This window comes from Callithrix jacchus, chromosome 7 (genome assembly GCF_049354715.1).
Source record: "Callithrix jacchus isolate 240 chromosome 7, calJac240_pri, whole genome shotgun sequence".
NCBI classification, from domain to species: Eukaryota; Metazoa; Chordata; class Mammalia; order Primates; family Cebidae; genus Callithrix; species Callithrix jacchus.
In genome coordinates this window covers 146,699,485-146,721,488 of record NC_133508.1, presented here as the reverse complement: position 1 = coordinate 146,721,488, position 22,004 = coordinate 146,699,485, and the positions used below count along the sequence as shown (strand labels likewise).

Genomic DNA, 22,004 nt, shown 5'->3' with positions numbered 1-22,004 from the left:
TTATCCACATAGTTTAGAATTATTATAGGTTAGTGTATATTTAGAAATGTTTCTTCTTTTAAAAATTTTCTTTTAGCTATTCTTACACATTCCTCTTACTAATAAACTTTACAATCAGCTCACCAAGTTTCTTAATAAAATTTCATGAGGATTTTGCTTAGGATTGTATCGAATTTGTAGGTTAGTTGGGAAGAACTGAAATCTTTGCAGTGAGTATTCCCATCCAGGAGCATGTTTTCTTCATGTGGATTTTACCCATATTTTTGTTAAGTTTACTACTAGCTACTTTGTAGTTTTTCTGAATATTGTTGACAGATGTTTTATCTAATTTATATTATAGGAAATATTTATATATTATATATTTAACTTGTACTGGGCTACCTTATGCAATTCTGTTCTTAGTGTTTTGTTGATTTTTAGTTGATTGTCTTCATTTTTAGGTATGACAATCCATAGTATCTAAAAATATTAATAAGCTTCTTACTCTAGAATATTTTTATTGTACTTTATTTCTTTTCCTCCAATTCTTACGTATCTCATTTCTTTTTCTTTCTTTATTTCATTTGCTAGGTTTTCCAGAACAATATTGGATAATTAATACTAGTGAAAGACAGCATTTTTTAAAAATTTCAGACAAAGGCTCACTCTTGTCTAGGCTAGAATGCAGGGGCACAATCATAGCTCACTGCAACTCAAACTCGTGGATTCTGGGATCCTCCCACCTCAGCCTTCTAAGTAGCAGAGACTACAGGGGCACGCCACCATGCCCAGCTAATAAAAAAAAAATTGTAGAGACAGGCTCTCCCTCTGTTGTCCAGGCTAGTCTCGAACTCCTGGGCTCAAGTGCTCCTCCCATGCCTTGGCCTCCCAAAATGTTAGCATTACCAGCATGAGCCATGACAGACAGCATTCTTGTCATGCTACTAACAGTAATGAGAATTCTCCCAAGTATGATTCAAGTAGCAAGCTTCATCAAGAGAGTTTTCTTCTATTCCTAGCTTTCTAGAATTAGGGCTTTTGTTGTTATTTAAGAAAATGTTTAATCAAATGGAATTTAGAAATCTAGTTTTTCTCCTTTAATCTATTAATGTAGTGGAATATATTAATAAATATCCTAATGTTGAACCACAGAATGAATTGGGCAATCTTCCCTTTTCTTTTCATTTTCTGGAAGAGTCTAATAACAAAGGATGTATCTCTTACTTAAACATCTTGGTAGAATCATGTTTAGTGAACTCTAAGTTTCTATACAAGTGTTTCAGAGGTCTGCATATACTTGATTTAAATCTCTCCTTTAAAAATATATGTTGAAATATATACTTTCAAACTGTAATAAATTACATTTTAAACTATGTAATACATAAGAATTAATGTATTAGAGATACTGAGAAATTTTTAAAAAGGCTTGGTAGAACTCACCCATTATCTCATTCTTCATGTCTTTTGGGGAGATTTTTGACAATTTCCATTTTTCTCTGGTTATTAGTCTTTTCATATTTTCTACTTTTTAAAGTGAATTTGAATAATTTATGTTTTCCTAGAAACTTGCTCAATTCACCTAAATTTTAAATGGTGGTGATATGAAGTTTTCAATGCCTTTTATTTAAAAGTTTTCCTATTTTTTCTTTCTCAGTCTTAATGTTATTTATTTCTCAGTCAGATGTCCAGTGGTTCGTTTTACAGATATTTTGGAAAAAAACATGTTTTATCTTACTAATCAAATTCTTATGTCTTAATTATTTCTAGTAATTTTATGAATCCTTTTCTTTTCTGGGGTTTATTTTATACTCCCCTTTCTATCTTCTTGTTTTGAATACTTAGTTTACTAATTTTTCCCCCAATAATGCATTTTAAGACTATAAGTTTTCCTCAGCATACTGCTTTAGCTGCATTACATTGCTTTTCATACATTATTCACTCATTTGCCATCGACTTGTAAGTTATCCTTAATATTCATTTTTATTTCCTACTTAATACAAAGCTATTTAGGTATAAAATTTCTAATTAAATAGGGCTTTTTTTGGGTGGGCTATCTTTTTCTTGTTAATTTTTAGTGACAAGAGAATGTAGGTAATATAATGTTTAATATTTTGGATTTTTAAAAAATTTTTCTTTGTGGAATGATACAAGGTACATTTTTATAAATGTAATGATTTGAAGAAAATGGATTCTCTTTGTTGGGTAAAATATATATTTATATACACATACACATATGTTCATATAGATTAGAACTTGCTAATCATTCAGCTATCTTACATTCTTCCTCTTTTTAAATTAGCATAACAAGTATTTCCATAGAATCCCAGTTTTTAGAATCCCTTGTAAGGGATCTCAAAATCATCAAATCTGGATAAGCAAGGTACAGTAGTGTTATCCCAGGTTATAAGTGAGACATTGGAGGCTCAGAAATACTACGTGATTTACTCAAGGATACACAGCTAATGGACAGCAGGCGAGGATCACAGCCCAGGCTCTCGGAGAAGCTATGAACAGTCATGCTGGCGCCCATTATCTTTCGTGTCAGAAGACAGGCCGCACTAATAAGAGAAATCAATTCTGTATTCAAGAACTGTTGTTATTAATCAGAATGCCAGCTGCATAGCTCAGAAGATGCCTGTGTGTTTATGTTTACTTAGAAAAATGGAAGGTGAAATCTTCAAGTTGGAGATGCTACTTGAAGATATTAAGGAGAAAATGGATGAAAGCAGATATACTTCAGCTCCTTCTCTTCCTGTGAGTTTTCCATTTCCCCTGGATAACTTGGCCTCCATGTCCTCTTCACTCTCAAATGAGGTAATACAGCAATGTACAGCCTAATTTTGTGCCAGGAAAAAGGTTTATGCATTTATAGACTCCTAATTCATGGATTCACTGAATTTCATTTTAAAAGCTCATGAAAATTTAACTTTCCAAAGTTCCATTAATTATATTATTTTAAATGGGACCAGATTTTAAAGATTAGAAGCTACTTCACGTGTTAATTTTGAAAACATCTTTACAGTTTAGGATGTAACAATGCTGTTTAAATCTACTGAAACGCTAAAGGGCTATTTCTCCCAAATGAATAAGAAAGTTTTTGTGGATTTTCCCTGGAAAAAATAATTTCTTTTCTTCATAGTTTTGTACTCACCCAAGCTGGAGTGTGGTGGCACAATCTCACCTCACCTCACTGAAATCTCCACCTCCTGGGCTCAAGGGATTCTCCTGCCTCAGCCTCCTGAGTAGCTGCGATTACAGGTGTACGCTACCACTGCCTGGCTAATTTTTTATATTTTTGGTAGAGATGGGGTTTCGCCATGTTGGCCAGGCTGGTCTTGAACTTCTGACCTCAAGTGATCCACCGCCTCAGCCTCCCAAAGTGCTGGGATTACAGGCGTGAGCCATTGCACCCAGCTTGTGCTCCCTCTTCTAAATAAAGAATAGTACCCTCAGTGAAATAATTATTTTCCATGAATCCACTTCTGCATTTTCCTTCTCTCAAGTTAAATTCTTTTAGATTTCTAAATATGCAAGATTGGGAATTCAAATCAATCACCACTGTCTTTCTATACTTTTTGCTTTTGTAGCCTCAACTATCAGAACATTCAGACTAAAATTAAAATTCTGAGAAAGGGAGTCATTTAAATAAATACCTTAACTATATACCTTAAATTGACTCTTTAGTTTCATACAGTATTTGAAGCCACAGCCTGGGGCTGATACTCAGACTTGAATGAGGATTTTTTCAGAGTAAAGGACAAAGTGAAAAAGATTATGTCAATGTTAGCCCTTCCAAAGAAGTGTTTGCCTCCTCAAAACACTTACCTGCCTGGCAAAACCTCACTCATTCAAGGCCCAGTTCTAGTGTCAGGTCATTTATGCACCCCTAGTGCCCAGCCACCCTCTTCACCCCAACCACCCCCATCCCCTGCACCTGGAGGAATTCTTGGTGCCTGCCTCTGTGTCCCCACAGCACTGGGTCTCATTTGTCTCTGTGACTCTGCACTCATCTTTAAATCCTGAATGCCCAGGAGAGTCGATGCTTCAGAGGAAGCCCTGAGCCACTGTGGATATAACAGCCCATCTCAAGGCATCCAAGCAGTCTCCAGGCTCACAGTGGCTGCCCTGCAGTGACTTGCAGGAGTGGCAAGTCCTTGTGAGGCCACCGCAGGGTGGGCCCTGCCCTCCACCTAGTGGCTCCCTGGGGTCTTGATCTGCCCTTCTTTACTTGGTCCCAAGTTTACAGCCACTGTTGTGAAATGATGAGAACTCTCTCATAACTCTGGGATAAGTGGCCCTGGAAAGAGTCTACTGCTGGCATTCTTCATTCACTAAGCAGTATATATCGCTATATGCTAGCACTTTCCTAGGTATTGGGGATACAACATGAACAACACAGGCAAATCATCTGCCTCAAGATGCTCACATTTCTGTGAGAGACATATATTTAACAGATTAATGTATAATTATGAAATGTTAAAAGTGCAGTGCAGAAAATAGTAATACATTCCACATGACTCTGAAGCCAGACTACATGGGTTCACATACTGGCTCTGTCACTTATTAGCTTTGTGATCTTGAGAAAGTTATGCAATGTCCCTGGGCCTCAGTTCTCTCTTCTGTAAAATGGGGACAATAATACTTGCCTCACAGGGCTGTTACGATGTTTAAATGAGTTAATATAAGGGGTGTACTGAACACAGGGCCCGGCTCACATTATTCCTGGGTGTTAGCTATCATGACTATTAAGTAATGGGATAAGACCAAAAGCAACTAAATGCAGAAGGTTTGCGTTACTAAGGGCGAAGGTTTCTCAGAGAAGGTGAGATTTGAACTGAGTCCTGGAGGATGAGGAGGCAGCTAGGTAAGGAGATGGGGGAGACAGGGGTGGGGATGCCATGCAGGATGTTATGGTGCCTTAGGTGTGCTGTAGGGATGCTGAACTGATTTTGAGTCACCTCTCGTGGGACTGTGGCACTAATTTAGGTCCTTTTGTGTGGCTCCCTCAGATTCCCAAGGAGCACCCTGGCCACCATCCTGGGCCTCAACGCTCAAGTCGGAGTGAGGCAACAGGAATAGCCCAGGGAGGACCGCAGGAGGGCCCCAACGAGGAGCTCTGCGAGCTGCCCCCGCAGATGTGAGTCCTCATCCTGCAGCTCCAGCAGGCACAGGACATAGCAAGAGGTCCCTTCCTCATGCAGCCTCTAGGGAGGCCACGGGGCTCCCACAAGAAAAGTAGTCTTGGACCATGAATTACAAAGCCTGCAAGCCTGGCTCCTCACCTGCCCTGTGGCAACTAGAGGGTCCAGCCAGCCTCTGCCACCCTCTGGGCAGAGATCTGAGGGGCAGGACGGCTGGGGCTGGGGGACTCGGGGGAGAGGGGAAGGTCGAGTGGCCACACGAGGGCCACGGCACTCTCTGCCTTAGGTTGCTCGCTCCCACTGTCCCAGGGGTGCTAAATTAAATTCCCAGTGACACTTTTCCAGAATGAAGCCATAGGATTCCAAATAGTGGAGCTCCCAGGTAGCTCAAGGACTGATTCTAAAATTCAAACTGCTTTCTTTTCTTTCATTCTTTTTTTTTTTTTAATTAGTTACCTAAATGGTCATTATGGAGATGCAGCTGCCCAGAATCAGCCAGACCAAGTGGCCACTAGGCTGTCTTCTGACTCCAGGGTAATGTCCTGCAGCCGGGGCCTGGCTGGGTTCTGCTCATTGTTGGCTTTTTAACTAACACCAGCGTTGCTGAATGTGACTGTGAAATTGGCATAATCAAGATCACCTGCCTCTTTTCCTAATGGCATCCTGGGTGTCGGTGCTGGTGAGGGCTGGTACTGCTGATGGCTTCCCGCTTTCAGCACTCCTGAGAAGCTTGGCAGGCGTACCTCCACTAGGGCTTCTCCAGCTTCTCCGAGCCTACGAGTCAGCTGCAGATCTTGTTAAAATGCAGGCTCTGATTCAGTAAGTTTGGGGCGGGCCTGCAGTCCTGCACTGCTAACAAGCCCCAGGTGATGCCGAAGCTGCTGGCTCTGGCCTAGGGACCACAATGAAGTTCCAAGGATCTAGAGATTCTTTCACTTTAAATGAACTGGAAATGCTGGGATTAACAATCCCGGGATCTTAAATGATAGCAATATTATGAAAAGCAGTAAACAATGATATGATAATTCTGTTCGCTCAGAGCTTTACAAAGACTTTTTACAGAGGAAGAGTAGTTTAGAAAGGTGAGATTTGTTCAGGGCAAAGCCCAGGTCTCCAACTTGGGTGCAGGGGCATCTCCCTGCATTCTGCTATTGTAAATCTGCCTTAGATGTCAAGGGCAGGGGTAACCCTGTAAGCTTAGCAATGATTACCAAAAAAAAATTAAAAAACTAAAAAAAAACTGAAAAAAGGGGATGAAAAAACCCTTATTTTTAAATTATAAAATGGATACATGCTTATTACAAAAGAAATGAGCAAATAAAAGCACAAAGAAGAAACTTTCACTGAGGGGAAAATCAATGATTTTTTTTTTTTGAGACAGTCTTGCTCTATTGCATAGGCTGGAGTGCAATGGTGCAATCACCATTAACTCACTGCAGCCTCTGCCTCCCAGGTTCAAGTGGTTCTTCTTCCTCACCTCCCGAGTAGCTGGAATTACAGGCGTGTGCCACCATGCTCAGCTAATGTTCGTATTTTTAGTAGAGAGGGGGTTTCACCATGTTGCCCATGCTGGTCTAGAACTCCTGACCTCAGCTGATCCACCCACCTCAGCCTCCCAAAGTGCTGAGATTACAGGCGCGAGCCACTGCACCCGGCCCATTGCTAATATTTTGGTGTATATCCTTCCAGTCTTCTTTTCTCCTATATATACATTTTAGCCAAAATAGGATTTTACTATATATATTGCTTTATGCTTTTCATTTAATGTTATATTTTGGGCAACTCTCCACATCACTTAGAACAAACCTACCATTTCATTTTTAATGACTGCACTATATTTCATTATATTCATTTACTCTGACACATTTAGACAATCTCTTATTGATGGACATTTAGTTTTTTTCCAGCTCTTTGATATCATAAACATTGCTTCAAGTAACATCACTTGACATGCAAGCTTTTGGAGTTATTATTTCCTTAGAATAAAACCCTAGGATTGCAGGTAATGGTTCAGATGGTACATGCTGAAAACTCTGATCGTCTGGCCTGAGGAAGGCGGTGGGGGTCTATTGGCCGAGAGCAGTGCTTGGGAATGTTGATGTCTTCAGTATGAGCCGACCACAGACATTTTTTTCTTTTTCCAACTTTTGCTAAATACGTTAAGTGAAAACTGGTAGCTCATTATTTTAATCTGTTTGACTATTTTTGAAATTCAATCTATTGTCATATGTTTATTGGCCACTCTCACCTCCTCCTTGACAACATTGATATTTTAAGTTGTTTACAAAACTGAAACCACAGTCAATTAAAAAAAATGTAGACAGGTAACTGAGAAAATATTAAGAGCAAATAATGTTTACTGTTGAGAACTTCATTATATCAAATTCCAAGACAAATTCCCCAGTGAGCAGAACTGTGGTTAAGAACACAAGCATGCTGGGCATGGTGGCTCACCCCTATAATCAATCCAGCACTTTGGGAGGCCAGGGCAGGTGGATCACTTGAGGTCAGGAGTTTGAGACCAACCTGACCAACATGGTGAAATCCCATCTCTACTAAGACCTACAAAAATTAGCCGGGTGTGGTGGTGCATGCCTGTAGTCCCAGCTACTTGGAAGGGAGGCTGAGATGGGAGAATAGCTTGAAACTGGGAGGGAGGTGGAGGTTGTAGTGAGCCAAGATTGCACCACTGTACTCCAGCCTGGGTGACACAGAGAAACTCCATCTCAGATTAAAAAAAAAAAAAAAACAAAAAAAAAACACAGCATACCAGTCAGATGAGTAAAAGTTCAAATCCCAGCTCTGCCACTTATTCATGATGAGACCTTGCCAAGCTGCTTAAATCCTCTGAGCCTCAGATTACTCACCATTAAAATGGAGACAACATGCCAGGATGGTGGGACATATTAAAGAGACTATAAGAGAAGCACCTGGCTTCACTTCATGAAAAACTAACAAATGGTAACACTGAAACCCTCCAAGAAAATGAATGGTTGAAGGACATGAACTAAAAAAATCACAAGCAGGAAATACAACCAGTGAATCAGCATATGGGAAGAGACTTATCTCCTTTAGTCACAGAGGAAATGCAAATTAACACAAGGTGACACCCCTCCCCCTTCAATTAACAGAAACATTTTCAGGTGATGATTCCTGATGCAGAGGAAGGTGTGGTCAGGCTGAGCCATCCGCGTTGTTGGTGGCTGTGAAATCTGCAGTTTTGTGGAAAACAGTTTGGCAATATGGATCCTCACACAAACATGTCGGCAACCTTTGGCCCAGACATTTCCTCAGGAAGTCATTTAAGATGTGGAAAAAGCTTTGTGTACAATGATGCTTCTGCCTAATAATGGGAAAAAAGTACATTTATTTTTTGCTTACATAAAATGTAAGACCTTAGTGTAGTAAAAAATACACAGTGGGTGGTGTCAGCCCTCACAGGTCAGTGGAGCAATTGTTTTGTGTTTAAAAGGGACATATAACCAATCATTTAGGCCTCCAGACAGTCCCTAAACCCTGTTTTAATTCGTAGTTGAATACCTTTTTTTTTTTTTTTTTTGAGATGGAGTTTCACTTTTGTTGCCCAGTCTGAAGTGCAATGGCAAGATTTCGGCTCACTGCAACCTCCACCTCCTGGGTTCAAGAGATTCTCTTGTCTCAGCCTCCCGAGTAGCTGGGATTACAGGCATGCGCCATCAGGCCCAGCTAATTATGTATTTTTAGTAGAGATGGGGTTTCTCCATGTTGGTCAGGCTGGTCTGGAGTTCCTGACCTCCGGTGATCCAACTGCCTCGGCCTCCTGAAGTGCTGGGAATACAGGTGTGAGCCACCGTGCCAGGCCAGTTGAATATATTTCTTTAGAAAGGCTTTTAGAGCTCTACTAGCCAGTGGTCAGATTAGCAGTCTAAAAATTATGTTCCTCAATCTGTTCATTCTCAGGTGAAGCTTGGAGTAATGTGAAACCAAAGGAGAGAGAGAAAGGGGAAAGTATTCCGTCATCTGTACAGTAGATTTTAAAATCTGTGTAGAGGAGGAAAGAGGCAAAGCAGGGTGGAAACTTCCATTGTTCAGCCCAGGCAGTTACAGGCGCAGCCCCGACTGAGTGAGACATCAGAACTATGGGTGCGCTCTTTCTTCTTTTCCTCCTGCCCGCCCCCCGCACCGCCCCCGGGGCTCTGTTTCCCCGTCTGGAGAGGCTTGGTGAGTCTCTCTCTCTCGGCCAGAGGTGGCAAGTTCAGCCCGGCCTGAGCTGCTTGCTGGGTTGTGCATGTGCTGCTGCGGCGTGAGTCACATCCTCCGTCACTTCTCCATCTGTGTGTGCTTTGTGGTGCAGGAGGACCCCAAGGGCGGTTCGGGAAGGCAGGAACGTGCAGAGACGACGGCACCCAGTCCGAGCTGTACCTTCTGCCGCAGGCTCCTTGAATGGTGAGGGCTTCTTGTGGCTACATTCCCAGGATGGGTGGGAGTCAGTCCTGGCATGGTAACTCCAGTGAGAGTGGGCGGCAACTAACTGAGGCCACTGGCTGAGTTAGAGAGTCACAGATCTCAGGCCTGGGCACAGATCCCAGCCTCCCTCACACCCTACAGATCCTCTAGCAGTGGTTGTCAACTGGGGAGAACATCAAAATCAGCATGGGAGATTTTAAAATCGTGCACATGCCTCCACCCCGCCTACCGTTTCAGCATTGCCCACGGTGGGGCTCTGCTAGGAATATTGCTTTTAAATCTCCCCAGGTGATTCAGGTAAGTCCCTTGGTTAAGAATCATAGTTACGGCCCATGGAGGGGAGTCCTGTAGGCTTTGTTTGAACATTGCCCACATGGGGGATTGATTCTTATCCTTTATAACAGCTCCCACCATCCCTACTCCCTCCTTATGATGAGCAAAAGTATTCTCTGTTGGGTTTCACCGGAGCCCCCGAGTTCCAGGAACAAGCCTCATCCATCTTCTCAGGACTGACTTCTTCCTATTCCTAAGCAAGAAATCTTCCAGAGCTAACAAGCTATAAATCACGTAAAATCCTCATGAGAAATCCTTTGTTTTGAAACACCCATCAGTGCAACTATTAATCCGTGTCTCTTCAGTATCATTTATTTGAAGCTTCTTTCAGGTAGCGAGAGATGCTACTTCCAGGCTCACCATGGACTCTGGCCAAAGCTTGGCTCATTGACCTTTGGAAGGTCGAGTCAGGGAGGCAGCAGGTGCTTAGCAACCACTGTTATATATACGTAGTGGACTCTAATAGAAGCAGATGGCAAGGTCGGAAAGACTGAGGCTTCCTGTTAGGAAGCATTCCATCACGGGAATGGGCACCTGCCTTAAGTGTTCTACTGAGTGCCCACCCCTGAAAAAATAAACTGCATGAAGCTTGTGCTAAAAATGTCACGCGTCATCTTGTGTGGGTCACGAAACCACCATGTCAGTCATCAGCCCTGAGCTCCCCTTTAATCCAAGAGGCACTCATGAAGCTTACTCACAGAGTCATCCCAGGCCTACTCTTTTTATTTATTGAATTAAAGTCTAATTTTGGATTTTTAAAGGTTTTACGAAGTATAATGAAAGCATTTTGACATTTAAAAATGTTTTTATTAAGCATTCAAGGTACTAAATCTCTCTCTTTGAAACTCCTAGTCTACACCCTACAGAAGTACATAAGTACCAAGTCAGGGACCAATGTTCCAGACTAAATAAATATACTGTTTTATGATGGACAAGATGGAAAGACAAGCACAAGCAAGTGAAAATCAGATCTCACAGTGAATCCACTGCTGGGGTGATGGAGATACACATGACTTATGAATTAAAATCTTGGCAAACGACACAATTCCTGAGGAATTATTGATTGAGGGGAGGGCTATATACTCTTTCTGTTAGAAGCTTAAATCTCTCTGATGGGACTTGTCCTTTATGAAGCTTGCTGATGTACATACTGTTTTCAGGATATTTGTAAGTTCTTTATATATAAGTGGATAAGTTATATATGTGTAAAACGTAAAATATACTTATCTCTTTGTGTTATTTCTAATGCAAAACTTTGGATTTAAGGGTGTACTTAGCTACTTGTGTAACAAAAAACTGTTTTCCCCAGTGGAATTATGTTTGGCCGAAGATTTCCGTGCACAAAGGAGTTTAACGCAAAAAAAGTCCTGTGTTGGACTGCACGACTTGAGTGAGATCCAAGTTTCCCACTTTGGCGAGCAGATGTTCAAATGCCCCAGAGGAGGAGGGTGGAGACCGAAAATGAGGTGTGAGAAAATATGTGACTCAGGAGGACAGCATGTTTTTCCAAGAGGAGGGAAAGGGCCTGGCTTCTCAGCCCCAGCCTCACGAACCCCCAGCCCCATCCCTTCACCAACAGCAGGCCAGGGCACAGTGCTGTGAGCCTGTGTTTGCCCAGTAATACCTTGGGCTCAAACCCTAGCCCTGGACAATCCGCCTCATTCATGCCAGGATGTCTTGGGCATGGTGGCTTCCACACTAAGAATGAACAACTTTCCCTGGGGGCTATTACTGTATCCCAGGAGTTGAGCAAGAGCTTTGTTCAGAGCTGTTATTAATTCGAATTCCTTTGGAGGAGGGATTTCTGAGGCGGAGGGAGGAAACTAGGTGGGCCACAGGAAGGCTCCTGAAGAATGTTCATTGCAGTTGCTTCTTTCTGATGCCCCCTGGTGGCCACATGCAACTAAAATGATCTCCACATGCTCTCATAGCCTTTAGTCCCACAGACACCCGACAAAGCCCACTTTGCTGGAGTTGTTGTATATAATCAGCTGGTACTTCCAGGGCCAAAGCTACGTGATCCATTACTGACATATAGCATAGCTTCTTCCCTTGTAGGAACTCTGTTTTGCTTTTTTTTTTTTAGATGGAGTTTCACTCCTGTTACCCAGGCTGAGGGCAATGGCACAATCTTGGCTCACCACGACCTCTGCCTCCTGGGTTCAAGTGATTCTCCCGCCTCAGCCTCCTAACTGGCTGGGATCACAGGCAGGTGCCACTTGCCTGGCTGATATTGTATTTTTAGTAGAGAAGAGGTTTCTCCATGTTGGTCAGGCTGGTCTTGAACTCCTGACCTCAGGTGATCTGCCTGCCTTGGCCTCCCAAAGTGCTGGGATTACAGGTATGAGCTACCACACCCAGCCTGGAGTGGATTTTGAGGCATCTGAGGAAAACTCCAAATTTTATAATTCCATACTTCAAATGTGTTTTGTATTATGTGTATACGATGATTAGATATTAACTGCTGCAGAGCAAAACATTTATTTTTCTTTTTTTTTCAGGCAGAGTTTCACTCTTGTTACCCAGGCTGGAGTGCAATGGCCTGACCTTGGCTCACCACAACCTCCACCTTCTGGGTTCAGGCAATTCTCCTGCCTCAGCCTCCTGAGTAGCTGGGATTACAGGCACGTGCCACCATGCCCAGCTAATTTTTTGTATTTTTAGTAGAGATAGGGTTTCACCATGTTGACGAAGATGGTTTCAATCTCTTGACCTCGTGATCCACCCTCATTGGCCTCCCAAAGTACTGGGATTACAGGCTTGAGCCACTGCGCCCGGCCCAAAACATTTATTTTTCATGTCTTGTATACATTTTCTTATCAGGCCAAATTGTGCCAACGTGCAATTTCTTGTAGAAAAGCTCTCAAACAGGCAGGCAGAGGAGAGCTCTGTGTGGAGGATGACACGCCCCTCCCACGCTGTTCCAGGTTCTGATATAACAAAATTTAACGTTTTAGCTTTACAAAAACTTTCCCTCTCTCTATTAGAAATGCACTAAAAGTTTACAGGCTCTTATACACCTTTTTTAGGAAGCAAAAAGTGGAGAAAAAAGGCCACAGAAGGATCAACTGTGGAAGATTTTCGATTGTCCTTCATGAAAAGGCACTGCACTCAGATTCGACTCCCAGTAAGTTGATGGGCTTGGGCTGGGTGCTCAGTCTTCAGGGTCCCTCCCCATGGGGTCTGCTCACAGCAGGTACCCACTTGCCATCTGCCACTCCAAGAGCATTTCCTTACACTAGGATGTTGCATGTTGCATTATTTGCAAAATGTAAATAATTAATAGGTGGCATGGGGGCTCACGCCGGTAATTCCAGCACTCTGGGAGGCTGAGGTGGGTGGATCACTTGAGCTCAGGAGTGCAAGACCAGCCTGGCCAACATGGTGAAACTCCCATCTGTACAAAAAAATGCAAAAATTAGCCAGGTGTGGTAGCTCTCACCTGTAGTCCCAGCTACTTGGGAGGCTAAGGTGGGAAGACTGCTTGAGCTCAGGAGGTGAAGGCTGCCGTGAGCCATGATCATGCCACTGCACTCCAGCCTGAGTGACAGAGTAGGAACCTGTCTCAAAAAAAAAGAGTAACTTTCAATAAGATGTGCTTAAGTAGAGTGAAGCATGAACACCTGTTTCTAGCTGAAAATGCAGGGCTCCATGGACTCACTCACAAGGTGTCTTTCAGTCTGTCTGTCCTCATCCTTCCCACGTGACCCAGAACTGTACCTGGTAAGGTTACTGGCTATGTGAGTGTTACTGCTGCCTTGGATATATGCATTTCATAGAGGCAAAGAAAGTTGGAGCTGGGAGGTGCCCCAGAGAGCAGCAGTGCATTCAGTTCATTGGTTTTTCGTCATAAGATCCTTTCTTTGAAGACAGTTTAAGGAGAGAAACTATCTTAAAATGATGCCACTCTTCTCACTGAAATTTTTTGGAAGTAGTTATTTTCATTAAAAACATGCTGTTTTGTTAATATGAAATGGATTTATTATTTTTAAAATGCTATAATAGATAAAATTGTCTTTTAAATGTCTCAGTTCTAATAAAAAGCGCCTCGGAACTGCTCATTTAGTTTTGGGTAATCTAAATGATTCTGCACAAGCAAAAAATGACTTGTGATCTATAAATCAGTAGCTCTCTACCAATCCATGTGCAGTGGACTGAATGTTGAATGATAACTATTCTCCAATGGCGGAGCCCATTTCACCTCAGGTATATAAATGGTATATATTAGCATTTTATGGTAGATAAAAACCACAGAAACAAAGGCTCTTTAAGGGTCCTCAATTTTAAGACTGTAAAAGGGTTTAGAATCAACAGTTTGAAAACTGTTGCCAGTGTATATAACATAACTCTCACTACCTCCTGGCAATGCAGGAATGATTATCTTTATTTTATAGATAAGAAACTGGAGGCTCAGAGAAATTAAGTGACTTGGCAGGACCAAAGAGTGAGTGTATTAGTTATCTATTGCTGTGTAACAAAGTATACCAGAACTTAAGGCTCGAAACAACAAACACTTATCATCTTACAGTTTCTGTGGGTCAGGAATTTGGGAGCACTTTAGCTGGGGGGTTCAGGCTCAGGGTCTCTTGTGAGGCTTGGTCAAGGTGTCAGCCAGGGATGCAGTCATCTGAAGGCTTGACTGGGGCTGGAAGATCTGTGTTCTCACTTCCCTGACATGTGGGTCTCTCCAGCAGGCTGCCTGAGTGTCATCAGGATATGGCAGCCTGCTTCCCCCAGAGCAAGTGAACCAAGAGAGAAATACTGAGATGGGCGCTTGGGTGTCTTTCACGGCCTAGTTTTGGAGGTTCTATGCCATCGCTACTGCTTTATTCTATTTGTTAGAAGTGAGTCACTAAACCTAGCCCGCACTCAAGCAGAGAGAAATTAGACAGCACCTTTTAAAGAGAGTGTCAGTTGGGTGTGGTGGCTTATGTCTGTAATCCCAGACATAAGCCTGGGAGGCTGAAGCGGGACTGCTTGAGCTCAGGAGTTCCAGACCAGGTTGGACAACATAGGGACCTAATATCTAAAAACAAAAACAAAACAAATCAAAAAACCTCAGAAGGTTGAGGCTTGTGATTGAGCCACTGTACTTCAGCTTGGGCAACAGAGTGAGACCTTGGCTCAAAACTAAATAAATAAAAATAGAATGTTAAAGAATTTGTGAACATATTTTCAACCATCATAAATAGCAGAGCCAGGCTTCAACCTTGGGCCTTCAAACTCTTTCCATTTGCTAATATGAAATGGATTTATTATTATACAATGAAGTTATTGTATATTGCATAGTATGTTAAAAGTCAAGATGTCAGCCAGGGATGACTTCACTTGACTTCACTTTAACAATCTTTGAAAGATAAAGATGAGTGTAACCATGAGTTCAGTAAGGCAAGAAGCGTTAGAAGAGGCTTTGTTGCTCTGATCTGTCCTGCAGCGAGATGTTGCTTGGCCATCCAGGGTGGACATGCTTACCGCCTGGCTTTCAGACTCTGGCCTTACCTAGAGTGCTCCTCTGTTCACAGCCTGCCAGACAGGTTCTAGACCTGTGACAGATACACATGCTGTCTGCTACTAGCCTCTCTGAGGCTAAGAGAGCAAAGTTATGATTCAGGTTCCCTTATAGGCTTATGAATGTCACATAGAAGGAAACCATCTTTCCAGTTGCCTGGATAACAAAATATAAGCTCTTGGCCACAGCATGGTCTGAGAGAAAGAATGTGGATGTATCAGGGCAACTATGGAAAAACAAATACAAATGCAAGATTGTCTGATAGTTCAGTGGGCCAAATTGTCGCTGATCGGTTCATTCAGCAGACCTTTACTAAGCCTAAATATGTATGCTACATCTTGAGATTTTCATACAAGAAATGTCAATTATCAAAACATTTCTCAGTTGTCAAAAGGGAATCCCAAATGTCACCTCAGGCTGGCAACTCCCCTTGGTGACACAGCTGGGACGTTAAGCACTTTGGTGCTGAATCCACTCTCCACACTGTATTATATGACTGTAATCAAGAAACTTACACTTCTTTCATGCAACTGGGCTTTTTCAGATTCTGATATAGGACACAGCTTCTGTTCTGATTCTGGCACTGAAATGCAGAGTAACAAATGTCAGGACTGTGGCAGTAAGATTCCTACCTCCCAAAGAGGCTGCAGGAAAGAACCACCTAAAGGTAAGACTCACCTGGGGCCTCAGAAAGGTGAGAAGGGAGACAGCCACTGTTCCCAGGCAATGAACTGTATTTTTAATCTTTTCTTTCCAGAATTTCATTATAGATATAACACCCCAGGACAGAATTACGCAAATCATAGCAAAAGAGGTACCTTTGTCCAGCCCCATTCTTTAGATGAAAGGAAGAACTCTTCTCCCTGTAAGTTCATTTCCTGCATGAGCCCATCCATGTCAACAACCTAATGTCCCAGGTATGGGACACCCACATGACACTGGCCACCGCTTCCATCTGGGAAGCCCTGGCCTCTCCATTCTGCTGCCCAGGTCTTATGCACTTGCCAGACAGGTCCAAATCCAGCCCTACACCTGGACGGCCAGAGGCTGAGCTGGGGCTGGAAAATATGAATTGCAGTGACCAAGGGCTTTGAAAGTTATTAAGTGCTATACCAGTGCAAGTTGGTAACAACCCATAAATGTCTGCTGAACAAAGAAATGACTTACTGGATAATCACCACTATTATTGTTACTATTCAGAGGCAGCTAATGCTTTAGATATATCCCTCCTGAGAGTCAGCATGTAGAGAAATAGGCTATTTTTATACTCCATAGACAGCATGTTGCTAACTTCCAATGCAAAAATTTGCTGTCTTTGAAAAAAAATTAAAACCCCACAAACATGTATTTAAAAAGATGAATGACATGTCTGCTCCTTCCCAAGCTCTTAAAAGAAAGGAACTCATACCCAAGTAAGGAAAGTTCAAAGCAAAATGGGGTAAGTTCTAAAAGCAGGGCAAAGAGTGCCAAGGGAATGGGAAAGAGGGAAGGAAATACTCCGAGGTTTTTTGTTTTGTTTCGTTTTTTTTGAAATGGAGTTTTGCTCTTGTTGCCCAGGAGTAAAATGGCACGATCTTGGCTCACCACAACCTCTGCCTCCCGGGTTCAAGCGATTCTCCTGCTTCAGCCTCCTGAGTAGCTGGGGTTACAGGCATGCACCATCTTGCCTGGCTAATTGTTTTTTGCATCTTTAGTAGAGACAGGGTGTCTCCATGTTGGTCAGGCTGGTCTTGAACTCCTGACCTCAGGTGATCTGCCCACCTCAGTCTCCCAAAGTGCTGGGATTACAGGTGTGTGCCACCACACCCGGCCAATACTCCCTGTTTTACTGCTTAACGACAGCTATACCTCGTTCTCTGATAGGCGCCACATCCTTTGCCCTCATACCTTCAGAGCTCTTCTCTCCTTCTCTGGGAGGGGGCACCAGGGAGAATGTTTCTTATCTTTCATGATAGCCAGTGCCCAAGACTTAAGAATGTCATTTACCTGATTGACTTCAGGTGTGTCTCCCCTCCCCACCTCCAGCTGCCAAAACCTCCAACTGCATGTATTCTCTTGAAGTGACAGTTACTAAGACTGCAGAGGCCTCCTTGGTCTTGTGGTCTACAGCCTGTGACACTTGTCATGCCAGTGTACGAACGAGGGCTGCAACGAAGTCATCCACAGTGTGATCTGGAACTCCGTTAGCTAACTAAGTGGGCAGAAGTCACAGGGAAGCAGCTTTTCCTCCAGGGTACAAAGACCCTTACAGCAACTGGAGCTGACAGAAAATGGAGGCTGTGGCAGGAGGTTGTGAGCCCATGTGGACTGGGAGGCAGTGTACTTTATACGGGTGTTGTAGATATATACACTGGACTAGAACCGGACCAGGTGACACTGTGGTCCTTTCTAACTCTGAGTTTCCAGGAAAATCCAAAATTACATTTGGAGACCACCAAAGAATCAGATTAAGCTCATCAGTGCCTCTTCGTCATGCCCCAAGTCTCGGTGGTCACATGACTAAATCTGGGTTTCTGGTTTCTGCCCTGCCTTGCATTTCAGAGGGACAGTCTCTCCCAGCTTCCCTTGTCCAATGGGACCCTCCTGAGGGTGAGGGTAGCCTGGCTACTTGACACCAATGAATAAGACAGAAGACCTGGAGGGAGAACAAGGGAAGACAAAAGAGAAGAAGAAAAAGAGGGAAAGGGAAGGGGAGAAGGGAGTCTTGGTGACAGAGAAGGCAGATTTGTTGGCCACTGACTCATCTGTTTTCCTTTCCCTGGCTTTCTTCTTGTCTTCCATAGTGACTTTTCCACATTTTTCTTCTTCTCTGTTTAGTCTCTATTTTCTGGAATTGTCTTTGTAACATAATCATTAGTTTCTACTCCTAGAACTTTTTTTTTTTTTTGAGACATTCTTGCTCAGGCGCCAGGCTGGAGTGCAATGACGTGATCTCAGCTCACTGCAACCTCTGCCTCCCGGGTTCAAGCAATTCTGCCTCAGCCTCCCCAGTAGCTGGGACTACAGGCGCGCCCCACCATGCCCAGCTAATTTTTGTATTTTTTTAGTAGAGACAGGGATTCACCATGTTGGCCAGGATGGTCTCAATCTCTTGACTTCATAATCTGCCCTCCTCGCCGTCCAAAGTGCTGGGATTACAGGTGTGAGCCACCACGCCCCACCTACTCCTAGAATCTTAACTCCTAAAATTGAAGAGGATTTCAGGAATCCATTTGGTCCAACCTCTTGGAAGATATTGTCCCTCTATTTATCAGATGCGTTAATTAAACCCAGAGAAGTCAGACATCATGCACAGGTCACACAGCAAGCACCCAAGGAACCCAAACTCCTGGTTTCTGTCTGCTAATAAAATTCCCCTTATTATTATTATTTTTTTGAGACAGTCTTCACTTAGGCTAAAATGCAGAGGTACTATCTCAGCTCACTGCAACCTCTACCTCCCAAGTTCAAATGATTCTCATGCCTCAGCCTCCCAAGTAGCTGGGATTACAGGCACCCACCACCATGCCTGGCTAATTCGGGAATTTTTAGCAGAGATGGGGTTTCATCATGTTAACAAGGCTGGTCTTGAACTCCTGACCTTAGGTGATCCGCCCATCTTGGCCTCCCAAAGTGCTGCCCTTAAAAGTGTGAGCCACTGCACCCAGCCTAAAACTCCTTTTTTAAAATTGAATTTCCTTTCCTAAGTTCAGAATACTTCATAGAAATTTCTTTTTTTAAAATTTTATTTTTAGAGACAGCGTCTAACTCTGTCAGCCAAGCTGGAGTGCAGTGATGTGATCATAGCTCAATGCTTCCATGAACTTCTGGGCTCTAGCAAACCTCCTGCCTCAGCCTCCTGAGTAGCTGAAAAACTTTAGGTACATGCCACCATGCCCAGCTAATTTAACAAAAAATTTGTAGTTAGTATGAAAGGGTTTTATGCATTTTTTTTTTTTTTGGTAGAAACAGGGTCTTACAATGTTGCCAAGACTGGTCTTGAACTCCTGGCCTCAAACAATCCTCCCGTCTCAGCCTCCCAAAGCACTGGGATTACAGACATGAGCCACCATACCCAGCAAAAGTTCTTTGTTGTCTGTTTCCCAGTTTTCTGATTTATTAAAATTTTATTATTTCATTCACATAAAAAGTTCAAGAAATGATACATATGACCATTTGGGGCTCATTTTTGATCATCTGAATTTAATCATAGCTAACATTTTTCAGCTTTTTTAAAGCCAAAACGGATCTGTTCTCAGAGAGTGAATTCAAAATCCTGTAAAGGTGAACATGAGCCCACCCCAGGAAAGTAAGTATTATTTCATTATTACTAACAAAACCTCTCTTATTGGTTGGGTGCATGAAGTGTACTTGATAGTGCATTAACTACCTACCCCAAGATAACCTAGATGATTATTAGTAGAGCCATGATTCAAACCTAAACCTATCTAATACTTCAATCCTTCATTTGTTTATTCAACAAATGTTTGAGTAAACGTTTGTTTATTCAATAAATCAAGTCATTGTGCTAGGTACTGAGGACACAGGATAAAGCCAGCCACCATCCCTGCTCTCACAGAGCTTACTGTTTTGGCAGAGAAGCCACAGTCTTTGTAAGTGCCAAGAAAGGGGTGCACAAAGTCCTACTGATCTAATTTGGTAGTTAAGAGAAGCTGAGCTTCAAAGGATAAGTATGAATGAACTAGCAAGGAGACCTGGGGGCAGTGAAGAACATTCCAGTCTCAGAAAGCTTCCTGGTTTGAGGGGGCGTTTGGCAAGTTGAGGAATGGTGTGGCTGGAACCCAAAAGAGGGAGTGGCAGTGGAGCAAGATGAGGCTGATGAGCGAAGGTTGATGGGATTGCCAGGGCCAGACGCTACAGGGGCTTGTCAATTCCAGGAAGTATTTCAGATTCTTAGGAGCAAGGGGAAGCCAACTAGGGTGGTTATTTTTTTGTTAATTAGTTTTTATTTTGAGAGACAGGGTCTCCCTTTGTCACCCAGGCTGGAGTGCCATGGTGATCATATCTTGCTGCAGCCTTAACTCCTGGGCTCAAGCCATCCTCCCACCTCACCTCCTGAGTAGGGCTATCAGTGCAAATTTTAAAAAAAATTGTAGAGACAGAGTCTCGCTGTGTTGTCCAGGCTAGTCTTGAACTCCTGACCTCAAGTGATCCTCCCACCTTGGTCACCCAAAGCACTGGGATTACAGATGTCTGGCTCCCCCAGTGAAGTTTAAAAAAAAGTTTTTTGAGGCAGGGTCTTGCTCTGTTGCTCTGGCTAGAGTACAATCTTGGCTCACTGCAGACTTGACCTCCTAGGCTGATCTTCCTGCCTCAGTTTCCTGAGTAGCCAGGAGTAGAGGCATGTGATACCACAGCCAGCTACTTTTTTTTTTTGGTAGACATGGGGTCCTACTATGTTTCCCAGGCTGATCTTAAACTCCTACTCTCAAGCGATCCTCCTACCTCGGTCACCCAAAGCACTGGGATTACAAGCATGAGCCACTATAGCAGGCCATCCCCTCCACAATTAAGTTTTTTAATCAGAGAATTTAAAAAGTTTTTTAGTGTTTTAAAGGATCAGTCTAGCTACTGAGGGAGTAGAAATGAATTAGAGGAGTTAAGATTGGAGGACAAAGGCCAAATAAGAGGCTAGTGAAATAATTCAGGTGAGAATGCTGCAGCTTGGCTAAGGGTGGAGATGGAAAGAGAAAAGTCTGTGTCTGCATTCAAGAGCTATTTAAAAGACAGAACCAACAGTGCAGCAGAGTGGCTAACAGTTCAGGCTCTCACTCAGAGCCACTCAGTCTGAACCTACTACCCTCTAACATAGTCTAGCCCCATGTTTTAAAAATATTTAAGAATTTAAGAATGTGGCCTTTGGAGACTTCTTGTTTTTTTGAGATGAAGTTTTGCTCTTTTGCCCAGGTTAGAGTGAAATGGCAAGATCTTGGCTCACTGCAACCTCTGCCTCCTGGGTTCAAGTGATTCTCCTGCCTCAGCCTTCAAAGTAGCTGGGATTATAGGCACTGGCCACCACACCCAGCTAATTTTTGTATTTTTAGTAGAGATGGGCTTTTGCCATGTTGGCCAGGCTGGTCTCCAACTCTTGACCTCAGGTGATCACCCTCCTTGGCCTCCCAAAGTGCTAGGATTACAGGTGTGAGCCACCGCACCCGGCCAACTTTTTGGGTTTGTCTTGGTTCTGTGTCCTTGGGCAGTTTCCTTGACATCTCTGTGCCTCCATTTCATAGTGCCAAACTCATTGAGGACTGAGTCCATACATACAAAGCACTTAGAATGGTACCCACCTCATAATAAGTACTCAGCAGGTGATGGCTGTTATTGCATTGTTGACAGTGGAGACAGATGAGATACGGGGAGAGAGAGGACTCTGCAGCACTCTGCCATCCCCTACCCAGAGTATTTCATTAGTTGCCGGCCCCTGATGCTGGACTACCTATTGCCTAGAGGATCAATCCAATGTTTTAAAATAACTTGCAGAACTGACTGATGTTCATATGGCAGGGGAGAGGGAAGAAGGGATGTTTTCTGAAGATGATATTGCTCAAAAGTGTTTTATGTACCAAAGAAGTAATGTTTAACAGTGGAAACCT

The 22,004-nt window shown here is 43.0% G+C and overlaps 1 protein-coding gene across 1 annotated transcript in view; it reads left to right on the top strand.

Moving 5' to 3' along the window:
- The window catches only part of AKNAD1 (AKNA domain containing 1), a 36,532-nt gene that overhangs the window by 12,680 nt on the left and 1,848 nt on the right, over positions 1–22,004 (top strand). Inside the window, exons 6-13 of the mRNA XM_002751166.8 lie at positions 2,637–2,793; positions 4,989–5,116; positions 5,573–5,654; positions 9,454–9,545; positions 12,929–13,026; positions 15,953–16,075; positions 16,166–16,273; positions 19,615–19,696. Coding sequence (XP_002751212.3) covers positions 2,637–2,793; positions 4,989–5,116; positions 5,573–5,654; positions 9,454–9,545; positions 12,929–13,026; positions 15,953–16,075; positions 16,166–16,273; positions 19,615–19,696 — 870 coding nt within the window. The remainder of the gene's footprint in view (positions 1–2,636; positions 2,794–4,988; positions 5,117–5,572; positions 5,655–9,453; positions 9,546–12,928; positions 13,027–15,952; positions 16,076–16,165; positions 16,274–19,614; positions 19,697–22,004) is intronic.